At 48.0% G+C, this 13,668-nt stretch overlaps 4 protein-coding genes and 1 non-coding gene across 5 annotated transcripts in view; 4 read left to right on the top strand and 1 right to left on the bottom strand.

The window, feature by feature from the left end:
* The window catches only part of Pmar_PMAR020440 (hypothetical protein), a gene marked incomplete at both ends in the record, with an annotated part of 7,666 nt that extends 6,350 nt beyond the window's left edge, over window positions 1-1,316 (top strand). The window contains 2 exons of the mRNA XM_002775417.1: window positions 825-970; window positions 1,264-1,316. Of these exons, the coding sequence (XP_002775463.1) occupies window positions 825-970; window positions 1,264-1,316 (199 nt within the window). The remainder of the gene's footprint in view (window positions 1-824; window positions 971-1,263) is intronic.
* Window positions 1,317-5,912: 4,596 nt separating this feature from the next.
* Window positions 5,913-7,979, top strand: Pmar_PMAR020438 (morn protein, putative; the record flags this gene model as incomplete). Its single annotated transcript, XM_002775416.1, has 11 exons — window positions 5,913-5,956; window positions 6,157-6,291; window positions 6,336-6,440; window positions 6,550-6,628; window positions 6,675-6,749; window positions 6,796-6,854; window positions 6,901-6,970; window positions 7,012-7,233; window positions 7,424-7,571; window positions 7,686-7,899; window positions 7,943-7,979. The coding sequence occupies 11 exons, from the start codon at window positions 5,913-5,915 to the stop codon at window positions 7,977-7,979; spliced, it is 1,188 nt and encodes a 395-aa protein (XP_002775462.1).
* Window positions 7,980-8,289: 310 nt separating this feature from the next.
* On the bottom strand, window positions 8,290-10,465 carry Pmar_PMAR020437 (protein transport protein Sec61 subunit alpha, putative). The gene is made up of 12 exons (XM_002775415.1): window positions 10,356-10,465; window positions 10,158-10,302; window positions 10,006-10,110; window positions 9,871-9,960; window positions 9,731-9,827; window positions 9,432-9,681; window positions 9,221-9,375; window positions 9,099-9,171; window positions 8,919-9,050; window positions 8,730-8,819; window positions 8,584-8,686; window positions 8,290-8,525 (listed from the first exon to the last, which is right to left on the bottom strand). Exons 1-12 carry the CDS (start codon window positions 10,440-10,442, stop codon window positions 8,431-8,433), a joined length of 1,422 nt encoding a protein of 473 aa, XP_002775461.1. The 5' UTR covers window positions 10,443-10,465; the 3' UTR covers window positions 8,290-8,430.
* A 530-nt stretch (window positions 10,466-10,995) lies between these two features.
* Window positions 10,996-11,068, top strand: Pmar_PMAR020436. The gene has a single exon. It is a non-coding gene; the product is annotated as a tRNA-Ile (tRNA).
* Window positions 11,069-11,212: 144 nt separating this feature from the next.
* On the top strand, window positions 11,213-12,050 carry Pmar_PMAR020435 (conserved hypothetical protein; the record flags this gene model as incomplete). The annotated part of the gene is made up of 4 exons (XM_002775414.1): window positions 11,213-11,357; window positions 11,537-11,652; window positions 11,700-11,760; window positions 11,875-12,050. 4 exons carry the CDS (start codon window positions 11,213-11,215, stop codon window positions 12,048-12,050), a joined length of 498 nt encoding a protein of 165 aa, XP_002775460.1.
* Between the last annotated feature and the right edge of the window lie 1,618 nt (window positions 12,051-13,668).

Genomic DNA, 13,668 nt, shown 5'->3' with positions numbered 1-13,668 from the left:
CCAGTGGTCGTCCTTTCTGCTTGTAGCAATATCTGTGTGCACGTCTCGATGTAGGGCGAGATACATTCTTCTGAGGTGATTCTTAACAGATACCGACAGTATCAACTCTGATCCATGAATATAACGGTATTGTCGCATGGGACTTGGCAGCCATTGCAGCTCATGATAAGGTCGGCCCTTATCTGTCGGACTCTGTCCCTAACGAGCTTCCATGATTATGCTGTTACAGGTCGATATGAACCCTTCTACGCACCCTAACGGTTATATCGATTTCGCATTCGTATCTCCTCATAAGCTGATCGGTGGTCCCGGTAGCAGCGGTCTCTTGTTGTGTAAGAAGAAACGACAGACTAACGCCGTGCCGGCTGTCTGCGGCGGAGGCGTCGTTCTATACGTGAGTCAGAGAGGTCATCGGTATCTTGATGACTTCGAAGAGCGCGAGGAAGCTGGTGAGCTATATTCTACCTAGCTCACTCTTCACTCGATATTTCTTGAGGTACCCCCGACATCCTCGGATGCATCAGAGCAGGTATCGTCTACCATCTTCATAGGACGATCGGTATCGAGAATATTGCTGCTGCTGAACATAAAATGGCCGATCATTTATATAAAAGGCTCCAGTCCCACAGCAAGATTCATATACTCGGGCCCAAGGCAAGCTATACTCGTTCTACCGCTTTCGACGATCGTCTTAGGATCGTTCTCACTGTGCTGGTATTTTATCCTTCAATATCTTGTATAATCACAGCAATCCTTCCACAGGACACGGCCTGTAAGATATCACTCACCAACGAATAGCAGTAGTTGGGAGTTGTATCCTTCAGATACCTCCATTATAACTTTGTTGCGGCCGTCCTAAACGATTTGTTTGGCATTCAAGCTAGGGGTGGCTGCGCTTGTGCTGGACCGTATGCGGAAACCATTCTCGGTCTCAGTGCTGGAAACGCCACCAAGTTCGAAGAAGCTGTCGGTAGGTTATTTGCATTCTCTTCCAATGCTCTGAATATGTTCAAGGCCGCACATTATCCGAGATTTTCAAGCCTGGATTCGTTCGAATTGGAGTGCACTTCACAATGACCCAGGAAGAAGTGGACCTCGTCGCCGATGCTATTCTGTGGATCGCCGATAATGGTTGGATACTCCTCCCTTCGTACACTTTCAAGACCCGATCAGGAGAGTGGTATCATATCAGACGAGATGATAGGCAAAAGCTCAAGTGAGTAAAAGTGGCTTAATGGCCTAGTGGAATTATTATTTATTCAGGACTCTTTTGGAGACGTTTGTTCAATCATCCTTTCGGACAGGGGTTGAATTGATTTCTCTTGGGAACTGCTCCGCACGATGTGGTGAGGGCAGTGCCCGTCGCTCAAGTCTGCCGGAGCACTCAATCGGAGGCCACAAGCACGTCGATGAGGACTCAGCAATGGTTATGCAAAAAGCTGATGAGGTGTGCAAGAAGATTCTGTCCGAGGTGAGTCGTCATGGGGAATCTCGTGCGATAGAAGAATGGTATGGGTGCTGGTATCGTCATGGTATTGGGAGAATATATTATCGATAGTGTCAGGATTCGTATCAGTAGCATTACCAATGGTGATTATATTATCGACTTTACCAGACGGGATTATCTTGCTTCAATTTCACAATGAAGTGAACCGATCCCGATAACATAGGCAACATTGAATTGCTGAGTGCTTCCTATGATCACACTGTACAGTGTCTTAATGCAGTTGGCTTTGCCCGTCTCAGGCAGCCATGGTCAAGCTCGACTTGCCACTATTCGATCCTAGTCTCATCCACCTATTGTGGTTCGCTCATCCATTTGATGCTCAGCAGTCTATCATTCAATCGATGTCTTCAAGTGAACCGCCCGAACCTATGGTTCGCACTGACCTAGACCTTTCAAACATTGCGGAGAAGGCCCCTGGACATGAGATTAGTTCAAGGTGAATACTGGATCTCCGTCTTATCCCCATTGAATTGTTAGTATGTCAGACCCAGTGAAAGCATCTTCAACGTTCGCTCCTGGAGTGATGGAGTCGAACCTCCTAGAGGAGTCAAAAAGGTGGGCAGCATTTCGCTCGGCCTCATGTTGTGTTGCTGAGAATCAAGTTCCACCCTCTCGGTAGACTACTCCCGTCGATCCTTCATCCTCAAGATTATTATCAGTCAAGGGTGTAAGGAACGCCAAGAAGCTCTTAGACCGTCGTGAGCGCACGCTCGCATCGGCGAACTAGACAGTCACTATCAGTATCACCTGTACCAACCCGCCACCTGACGTTTGAGCGACACAATTGTGAGCTCACTTAGGGCAACCAGTTCATGTCTCGTTTCCTGTGTCCTTACGGCCATAATATGGCTTTTCTGTTGCTTCGAGGTGTCTGCCTTATCCATGAAAGCGTCTGACGGTCAGACACTGACCTTTCTGGTCTCCTTATGAGATCGTTCAGACAGTTGATCTAGCTCTTTAGTAATATCAGATTTCAATTCTGTTTCGAACTTGGTTCCGTGTTTCGTTCAGCCATTGGATGGCAACCGAAAGAGTTCATGACCAAATTGGTTGTGAAATTATAACAAGATGATAAACTTTATCCCTGGCGCATGTTAGAGTTCCCGATTAAGGCGTAGCCCCTCCGGCCAATCTTCACCCTCGTTAAGACAACTCTTGCGGTGAACTGCGATCTCCTAAAAATCTCGGAATATACTCTGGCTCCTCGGCCAAGCCTTATAATGCACCGATTGTGAACGATAAAATCCCTTACCCTTTGATAACATCATGCGGAGGGTGGAGGCGCACTGAAGAATGTGGCGTGTTGGGTGAAATCTCATGGCTGGTTGGATAACGCTCTTCTCAGGTCATGGATTACAATCGTCATCACCGCGATTCCGCTGTACCAATGGTCGTCCTTTCTGCTCGTCGCAAAATCCATGGTGCTCGTCTTGATGTAGGCCATAAAAATTTCTCATCGCCCTATTTCTTGACAATATCGACTCTAATCTATTAATATAACGGTGTTGTCGCATGGGATTTTTCAGCCACTGCACTGCAATGACTGCAGGTTATGATAAGGTCGGCCCTTGTCTGTCCCCAACGAACTTTCATGATCGCGCTATCACACGTCGATATGAACCCTTCTACGCACTCTAACGGTTATATGGATTTCGCCTTCGTATCTCCTCATAAGCTAATCGGTGATCCTGGTAGCAGCGGCATATTGTTCAACAATAATTGTTGGGTAAGAAGAAACGCCTTCGTCTCATGCCTCCATTTTCCGGCCGGAAATGTTATGACCAATGTATATCTATCCTGGTACCTCGGAGCTCCCGACCTTCCCATGGAGATGTATTATTATTCTCTTTGTCGGTTGCATCCCATTCTGATATCTTCTAGACGTCAGTCTCACTCAAATATAACCCGAAATATCAAATTACTCAACCCTTTCGAACTTGGTAACCGTGTTTGGTTCGACCAAACAAGCTCGCCACCATATTGGTTGTGAAATTATCACAAGACGATGAACTTGATTCAACGAAGTTGTACGTGAATGTAACCTTGAATAATTCACCTCAGATACTTCGTTCAGAATAACCCATTCTAAACTGGTCACTCAGGATGCGAAGTTCCCGCTCTGCGCAGTCCAATCTATGCCAATAAAGGAAGCAACAGCTCGTCAAAAAAGGTGAAACTATTCCATCGAGCTATCTAGGCTTCTTACTTTCATCACTTCCGCTCCGTAGAAGCTAGCCGCTCAGCCCTACTATCATCACCTTCTCGCCCTCTAAGAGAACCTGCTATCAGCATTGAAGTATATGTGAGACTCTCGGACTATAGCAACACCTCAGGCTCCCCATCTTCTCGCTTCTATGTGCATCTTGCACGCCTTCCCAGAGAAAACGCTTGTACTTCTCAACCTATCCACATGGGACACAAAGATACTTCGATGTCGAATCGACATTGTCGATCATATCATCATATCGATGCCCAAGCTTAATCAGCTATTCGCGAATGCGAGCGACGAGTAGCACTTCCTGTTGCTAGCAAGCGAGTTAATCACACAGCATCGATGGCTGAGTGGGATATACGTCTGTTCTTACTATATCTCTGCATTAGCAGAGGATCCTCTGCTGTCTGCGAATACACCGAGTTGGCCTAACCATTCCGCATCAGAACTAGGCGAGACTCTATAGAACTTCCATCATAGAAGAATGAAGATATCAAATCGCCATCTGATAAGTTATCAGCTGATAACAAGACTAACATCATTCATAGTTGTTGTCATAACGAATTGTTGAGTCACATGGAGAAAATGATCGAATTATCGAGATCCGCAGAAACGCTTGGGATCGATCAGGTGAGTCTACCCCTCGTTGGCGATGCAAACTTGGTACCTTGATCGACCGCTATAGCACGTTTTGTGATTGTGCGTAGGGATAATATCAACTGTTGATAGACCAAAAGTTGATACCAAAAAATTATACCAAGAGTTGATACCATAAGTTGATACCAAAAGTTGATAATACCAATGGATGATAATCAACTGAGTCGATTCGACTCCTCGAGGCCGCTATGCCAACCAACCAAAAACTCATACAATTAATGTAGTACATGATGTACATTGTACTGTACATTGAATGTACCATCGTGATTCATCAGTAGAGCTATCATAACTCTCATCTCTGGAGTGATCGACTTGGATTACCTGGTAATGATTGAATCATTATCATGATGTAACGGGCAATGCATACCAGCCGCGGAATGGCATATCTGCCCCAGAATACTATCAATTTGGTACTATTCACTGCGACCTTTGCCTAATGACCAATGGCTGATAGCCGCCGGTTCCGATCGATTAGAAGTGGTTCTACTGGCCGCAGTGGGATCAATCAATTCTACCATTATCGAGTAAATAGAATTCCTACGGCCTACATTCCCAATGGAATTGATCATCCTATCTCGTACGTCTGTAAACTGCAAGCTCTGGCTGATGGTAATCTCTCCACATGTCAAAGTATGCATGCAACTTTGCTTCCGCAGATGAGACACATATATACATATCCCACCCAGCTGTCGAAAACGACAGCACCCTCCCTCGGGCTATGAAACAAACCGTGATCTGCGAGAACGCATCAAACTGTGGGCAAAGCATGCCGCCTACACCGTCATGGCAGGTTTTCCACAGTTGAGCAGATCCGCAATTCTCCCAAACCAGATCACGGATAGAGGATAGCTCAGTGAGAGGATAGAGGATAGCCCAGTGAGAGGATAGAGGAAAGCCCAGTGAGAGGAAAGGGAAAGTCCTATACTACGTCACCTCTCTGCTATATATCCACGTACATAGGCACCAACCCGAACCACCATGTATGAGGTGGTCCATGTATATTCTAGCAATTTTGCATCTCCCAGCATTTCCGCTTCGCTTCATGCTTTACCAATGGGAAATTCCCATGCAAGTTCAACAATTCGTATTTAGAACCCAACTTATAGTCTACAAGTGTACTTCAAGTCTACAGGTTGTAGATAACGCAGAGCTTGGATCTGAGAGTATACTTCCAGTGCACAGTGAATACGTCAGAACCGTGAATACTTACGAAGAATCTACTCTCTTTTATAACTCATAAGCTATGAGTAGCGATCTTGCAACACTCTAGCGTAGTAGCTACATACCTTGCACGTGCAATGCACAGGGTGAGTTGCTTACTGTAAGCTTACCGTAAGCTTATGTTACACGTGTAGGAAGCGATTCTGGAATCGATTCTGAGTTTCGGAATCAGTTCATTGGGGAAATGTAAGAGTAGATAAGTGTGCGCAAGATGGCACGGAAATAGACAAGTCTCGTGGTGGATAAGATGGTCTGTTCAGGACCGGTTGAGTGCGTCCTAGTTTCCCTCCACAACTCGTTACACGTTCGCATTCAATGTCAGCTATAATATACACCAAAGACATCGGTGAAGACATCAAGTAAGCCTGGTACACTCGATGGGAGAATCAATGATTCTTGAGCTTAAGGTATGGGAAATTTGCTGGAGTACCACGGCCTCAGCAACTAGAGCGATTCTGGCGGCGAAATTGGGAACTATCAGGGAAAGAAGCATCGGTGCACAAGGGCGTGTATGATCGAACGATTCGGCATTCACAGGAGCATGAACGCTCATGTACAGGTTTTGGACGTCCATGGACAAGTCGGGTGCGAGAATTATTGGATGCAGCCCTGAGGAAGTTGTGAGGTACGTTAGCTTTGGGTCATATACAGGAGGGTGGAAGGCGAATAAACGGCACGGCTATGGCACCAGAGAGTAGTGTCATGGTGTCAGAAATTAGTGTTGAAATTGCCATCCAGATCCTATATGGTGGGATCGCGTTATGAAGGCGAGTGGAATCAAGGCATGCGGCATGGCCAGGGAACTCAGTGGGTTCGGTGTAGAAATGGCAGAGGTGTCCGGAAGTGAGTATTATGGAGTGGAAGGGTCCGATTGGGAATGGATCCTGCGTGACAGAGAATCGTGGCTACTTGCAATGCATATGATCCCGTTCGACTTCTACCTTTCGGATAGGTTCTATGCTGGATCGTGGGTTAACGATAGACGGGAAGGATACGGAACAGGGTGTTACGAGGACGGTTCTTTCTACCACGTACTCACAGCCTTACTTAGTCGTGCTTTTTAACACCATCGGTCAGGGTAACTGGGTCAATGATGAGCGTGAAGGAGAGGGACTTATGTTCTATGCCAACGGTGACACGTATCGTGGACAAGTACCATGCTCATTGAGTGCTTATCCATCATAGCTTGTCCCCTCAGTGGCGTCAAGGAAAGCGGTCTGGGCTCGGTATACTGGTAGTCGGTGAAACTGGAGACTTGTATGGATGTGCCGCCTCTCGTTTTGAAACCATATAGTTGTATTAGGTATGAAGGTCAATGGCTGAACGACAAAAAGGAAGGCTCTGGGCGTTACTACTATCGTTCGCGCAGGAAAGTAAGTATGTCGCGCTGAACAAGTAGGGACCGTTGTCTTAGGTGATGGTAGGAGAATGGGCTGAAGACATGTGTAGAACGGGGTCAGTGTCAGCTTACGAAGATCCTATCGGATGTGAGTTGAGTCTAGGCCGATTCCAAAGGCCGCAGTACTTGCCGCTAAAAAAGCTTATCTCTCTATTAGTGGACATCCCGACTCTCCGGCTGAAGGATATAGATGGTCTCTTACGAAGCAAGATGGAAGAGATCAGATCGGAAAGATTCGTGAGATTTCAATGCTACTGCTGCTGATGTCGATCACGACCAGTGACCACCATTCCTTCAGCTCTTCCGAGTACTCAACACTCCACTTCTGACTTGTTCGACTCCGATGATCTCACACATATCCGTGATGTCCATGCGGCGGCAGTGAGCAGTAAGTCAATACCACTCCACGAGGATCCGCCATGACCAGGGCCTCTCAGACTCCCAGGACGGCATACTAAGCCTTGTCTCATTGAAGGCCCTTGTGCTGTCCCTTTTCGGCGTGCAGTTCTCACCCGAGGACCTCTGGGAGCTATGCGTCACTGTGGGTGTCATCACTGAGGAGGAGGCTCAACGAGGTAATGCTTTAATATTCACATACCACTCCATTGCTTCATCGTGGCATCCACGAGCGACGCTCAAAATGCACCATATTAGTAAGCGCAACAGGGATATGACCGTATTTGTTTCAGCCGTTGTGTTAACGGAAACCGAGTTGAAAGCACCACCGGAATCCTCCCTCCCCAACGACAATAGGGAAGTCATCGAACACGTCATAGATAGCCTGACCGATGACGAGGACGATGAGGAAGAGGACGAGGATGCAACCACAGAGTTGCGCGAACAAATAGCATATCGCCATTTCATCATACCAAGCAGCGCCTTTACACTTGATCGTTTTGCCAGGTGGGTAGTCCATCACAGAGATATGGCTGACTTCCCTCCTCAGGATCGTTACACTCATACTGGCCAAGCTGAATCACTAGTCAGTAGGCTCTGGCAGGTGTTCGTCGGGATATTAATATCGGTAGTTCGTTCAGTAGATGGACATCACGAGGCGATACTCTTCCTTCAGACTAACGCATGGAGTCGAACATTCATATCCACATGCACCCAATGTGGGAAAAGTTGTATTAGTTCGCGCGATAGGCATTGGATGTTGAGTTAGATTGTTGCGTTGTAAGACAATCCCTCACAAGACTACTGTTACCGGTCTGCAGTCTATTAGTTATAGATGAGCTTCTTCTATGGAGACAACATGAAATGATTTACAATAGAACGCAAACCTAAAGTATCTTCCCGCAGTTTATGGTAAATGGTCGGCACTAATCAACGAAGCCTATCAGCCAAACAGCGCTACTGCTAGTTAACGACAAGAATGTCGTTTAGGTAGTATAGCATTGATCTGTGAACACCACCGCAGCTGCCTACGACTATTTAGAAGAGGGCAGCAGCCAGTTCGGGAGGAATACCGCCTTCTTTGTACATTGTCTCGAAATTCTGGTAGATCGTGGTAACGGCCAGGACTATACCTAAAATTGGGAAGACGGAGTTGAACGGAGGAATGATGCTGTGAATGTGGCTTATCACCTGCACCGCTGCCAACAGCTCCCAGGATCTCGCCAGTCACTGCGATCGCCCCGACTACAACACCTCCCACGACAGCACAAGGAGTTATGTATTTGTCGAGTACCTTTATAAGAAACATATTGCAAAGCAAGAGGGAATGGGCTTACTGAAATGACAGTGGAATCTCTGTAACCGCGCATGGTCATCTGCTGGTCCTTAAGTTGACGAGCGATGTCCCTAGCAGCAGTCCCTGATACCTAAAAACGACAGATGATGGGATGGAACACACGACCTTTAGATGTGTAGTTGAATATGCAACCAACTGCACTAAACCATTCTGTCACAAGTTTGCGTACGTTGAGCCACATTCTTGAAGCGATACCGCACGCGATCGGTACAGAGCAGGCGAATACTATCAGGTTGACGGGGTCGGTGAATATCGATACGGTAGATTGGGGAGGGGAGAGGTAGTAAGCCAGTCCGGCAGTCTGAGGAAATAATTCATTCACTCATGAATGGAGTAGCGTCGTTGTTACCGGTCGAGCAAGGCCAGTAAACTCACTGTACTCCCATCTACCCAGGATTCCGATGACCTTCATCTCAGGGAATCTGATACGGAAGAGAAATGGAGGCACCAGGAATCGAACTTGGGACCTACATAGAATAAAGAACCTGGGATATCAGATAGGCATTGGCCATGAAGGCGGCGTAGATGATGATGGGCATACCCCCGGTATAGAAGAGCTTAATGGGATACATACCGGCATGGGACCTTGCTTTGACGTGCTTCACAGGGAGCTCCACTCGGAACACCTACCAACGATAGAGCATCATTCATTGAAACTTCTTATGGGAACGGAAGCGTTTACCTGGAAATAGTTGACCAAGACGAAGATGAACACTGTCGCCAAGAGGGTGATGATATTGCCTCCCGCACCAGTACGGAACATGGCCTCTTTGAGACCACTGACACCGTCTCGGAAGGTGAGCTGGAACAAGGCCAGCAAAGCACCTTCCTTCTCAGGGCCACGACCAACATCGATGGTCTTGAACGACAGACCGCTCGACAAGATCTGTTCGCATACACTCATGGCGATGAATGTGTTAATGCCAGTGGCACTGAGGAGAAGGCACTGTGTTGTGCTGGGAAGGGTCGCTGATATGCTACCCGAAGCCGTATCCCTTCTGGAGGAGCTCATCCATAGTCATCACAGCGATGCTTGAGGTCACCATCTGGGCAACTAGGAAGAGGGCCTTGAGGCTGCCTGTAGCAGAAGTCACGAATTGAGCGACATTGGTATGTACTACCGATGACCGAAGTAGGTCCAAAGGCACCGGCGACGACAAGGAGGGAAGCTTGAACCAATGCAACGAGGACCACAATGACCTTCTGAGCGCCTGAGTAGGCGATGAAGACGATGTAACGATGCACGTTGGCTTCACCTTGGAACAGGGCGCGGTCCTCTTTCCGGCTGAGATCCGCTGAGATGAGCCTAGAACCGTAAAGGAACTGCATCAGCATACCGGCGGTTAGTATAGGAGCCACACCTGTCATGACGAGTCCGATTAGACCGATACCATGCTTTATGGCCTACCCAGCTCCCTCAGTGTACCCTGTTGGCTGCCCATCAACGTTCTCAGCCAGTAGAAGGGGTCAACAGTGGATCCTTTCTCGACCCCGTACAACCGAATTTCCCCCAACACCATGAACATGAATAGGCAAGTAGCAGTCCATACCATCTGAAGAGTTAACAAAAGCATATCATTGAATCACCGAGGACCAGGAGAATTACTCTTTCGTTGAAGGGAATTCTCCTGTCGGGAGTGGTAGTCTCCGGCAGGAGCCTCATAGCGGGCCGAAAGACATCCAAGAACCTCATTCCGGATGAAAAATAAACTGAAGATTGCAGCAAGCTCTACCATGAGCAGTTTCTGTATCCGTGCAATATCATGCGTACGAGGACTCCGCTACGGTACACCAGCGGGTCAATTCAGCCAAGGCGACTCTGTAAGGCTCCTGACGTGGTGCTAATATTGCGGCAAGGTCCGACCCAACTGAACGCATGCAAAGTTAGATAATCTGCGATGGATGAGATCATAGTCACTATGGTCAACCAAGTCCTTCCAGTAGGACTTCAGGGCCATATGGAATTCCTCCACTCCTGCTCGCAGCTAGCCAGGTATTCAGCTATTTACTCATTCCCCCACCAAGTCTTCCATCAGGTCGTTCTCGGCCAAGTGAATGGGATTCTATGACAGACCCGGCGCCAACACTTCCAGCTTGAGAATTCCAAGAACCTCTTGAATGTCACGCGCGGTGGCTCGAGGCTGAGACTGTGCCTCGGGGGACATACCGATAGAGGCTCTAGGTCTAAGCAATAGCGAGAAGGATGCTGAAAGTCTACCATCCATAACTATATCTCATCCAACAACGGTCCTGTAGCTCAGTGGTTAGAGCGACGGTCTTATGAGCCGTAGGCCGCGGGTTCGACCCCCGCCGGGACTATATTTTCTTATTGTATAAACCTACATTTTGCAAACACTTTCAACCTGTCACTGGCCACGGAGGCATTATCTACGTGATTATGACGTATCGTGGAGATCCCCACCAACGCTTTTCTCCTTCGCTCAGTCTAGTTGCCCCCGCTTGATGGCTGCGTCATCATCTTCGTCTGGAGTTCGAAACTCTCTAATCAAAAAGCTGGACAACTTCGAGGCTCAGCTGTCGAGTTTGGAGGACCATCTGAAACCATTGATGGATACCGACTATGAGGAGCTCATGTCGAAGATGACACGTAATAGGTGCCACTGAGGGATAGGAAAATTCGAATTTGACTGACGTGGGAATATCAATTTCACAACGTGGGGTCACGGAGAATGTAGTGGCCCTTCACACTCTTCGGAGTAACCATATTCGGGGTACAGAAGCGAAGGTATTCCAAGTTGGGCACCTCAGAGTATTTTTATTGCTCAGCATTGGAGCAGAGCGAGTTAAATGTTTCGCTCGCTTTCACCACGGCCTCGCTTTACTGGATGTTCCTCAAGACGCAAGGCACTGATGTGAAGACGCATAAAATCAAGGACGAAATCGTACGATCAACCACGGAACTCATCAGTTCAATTTATGGTATCCTTAGGAGCGGGTCAAGTCTTACATGGCACGTTTAAAGAAGGCTTCGGAACAGGAGGACGCAAAAAGTAATAATAGTGGAGTCGACGGAGAGCGCAATGTTCTGCTAATGTCACTTGGCTGCCTCAGTGTGTGTCTTGTTTTTTGTATCACAGTTTTTGGGATGGTTTGTTGTTCATTAGCTCGCAAGCGTGATGTAGTCTTGAACAAGGATGCTGCCGAACGCATTGTAAAGGCCCACACTACTGAGTCAACAGTCCGGACTAGTGGCAAACGGAGAGCTGAGGAGAGCAGCCAGGAGGAGGGGCCCAAGACAGACTCGGAAGAACGGACCAAAAGGAGCAAGAAAACTGTGTGACTACGATGACGCTGGTCCCCTACGTCGATTACGGTCGAGAAATCACCCGTTACTGTGGGTTGCTGTTTTCGATCTACCGTCCATGGGCGTTATATTAAGTCTAAATCAATGTGGCACGGGAGAGGTATAACATTGTGATTTTTTTCAGTGTCAGTCTGATTATGTCCGATTCGAACAGTAATGAGAGTGTGAACCTGCCAATGTTAATGGCTGCAGTCGGAATGATAGTGGCTATCATCATGCTCGTCCTATGTGTGTGTTGGAGGGTTCATAAGGTGGTACACGAAGGTCTGCCACTACTTCTGTCAATGGACTGATCTCAGTACGTTGTTCGGAGAGGGCGACTTGAGTCTGTCCGTTGCCATGTGTGCTGGGTTGAGGTCGAAGTGCCTCGTGACGACAACCATTCCGAGGATGATGGAGGAGTCTTGAGGATATTCGTCTGCCGGTACTACACTGTTCAGTGTATCCTATTCTCATGGGCACGTACAGGGCGTGCATGCTCGCTAATAGTGGCAACGACTTGCTCCTCACCGAAGAGGCTCCGACAGGGGAGGCGGAGACGGGCGAGTCGTCAGAGATTGACATCATTGATGGTAAGAAGCCTCGAGTCAAGCATGGAGAGTCTATGGAAACTTTTGTTTCTGTTTTTCACGAATAACATTTCTTCAGTCGCGCCTAAGTCATCTCGACTTGAGATAGCCCTACAGCAGAATGAAGGGAGACTGTTCAAGCTGAGGAAGATCACCACCAATTTTTTCAGGTAGTTGACCATGGTGTATTATCCCGGGCTCTACCTATGTGACGTATTCAGAATGAAGACTGTGACCTCGGTGGCCACACCTAAGACGGAGCGGTCTAAGCTCGGGCCTGGCGACCGAAATAGCTACAGTAGTAGCAGTCGAAAGTCTCTAGCGGCCAGTGCGTGTAAAAGCCCGATGCTGGGCGTGTGTACGGTGTGCTTTGAGGAGGCGGACACCAGACTGGTAGTGAGGAAGGCAGAGATGGATGTGCCGGGGTTCGAACCTGGGTCTCTTGATAGGCATTCCTACCGTGTGGTCACAGTGGTATCTGTTTGGACTGCATGCGGGATATTTTGAGGTCCTTGAAAGGAGAGTGCCACGTGTGTCGAAGGGACATAGAGGCCGTGGTGAAGATCATGAAGAGGAGCCCTGGAACGTACTGTGATCATTCCAGTCATCGCCGTTCAATGAACACTGTTCATACCCTCTCTTTCTCAACTGCCATCAGATTTGGAGATATTCAGGTCTAGCAAGAGTTCTCGGCAGCAAGACTCGACAGCTCGGAATACTGTAGAACTTGGAGGAGGGCTGCGCACTGCGGGGCGGCGGAGGACTTCAGACGACGAGTGATAAGGCACACGTTGAATGCTAGGTTACTTACACTGCGTCCCTCCGTATGTATATCATGGTTGACCATCATGAGTGGTCGAAACTCTTCGTTGGTCGTAGGCTAATTTTGATAGGTACATTGGCTCGGCACTCTCTGTATGGGACTGTGAGCTGGCACCACGCCCATTGAATTGGTCTGATGATCACCCAGGCGCTGGCAGCGGGGCATCGCAATGGTCACTACGGTCCTTTCCTAGACTAGATAT

This window comes from Perkinsus marinus (assembly GCF_000006405.1).
Source record: "Perkinsus marinus ATCC 50983 genomic scaffold scf_1104296955874, whole genome shotgun sequence".
NCBI lineage: Eukaryota > Perkinsozoa > Perkinsida > Perkinsidae > Perkinsus > Perkinsus marinus.
This window is presented reverse-complemented; position numbering and strand designations above follow the sequence as displayed.

Excerpts from the sequence above, each read along its gene's own strand:
- Pmar_PMAR020437 (XM_002775415.1), bottom strand. The coding sequence starts at position 10,442 with ATGAGGTTCTTGGATGTCTTTCGGCCCGCTATGAGGCTCCTGCCGGAG. Across the intron at positions 9,682-9,730 it reads CAGAAGGGATACGGCTTCGG|TGCCACTGGCATTAACACAT; the intron begins GTAGCATATCAG and ends CCTTCTCCTCAG. Across the intron at positions 9,051-9,098 it reads TTACTGGCCTTGCTCGACCG|ACTGCCGGACTGGCTTACTA; the intron begins GTAACAACGACG and ends TTATTTCCTCAG.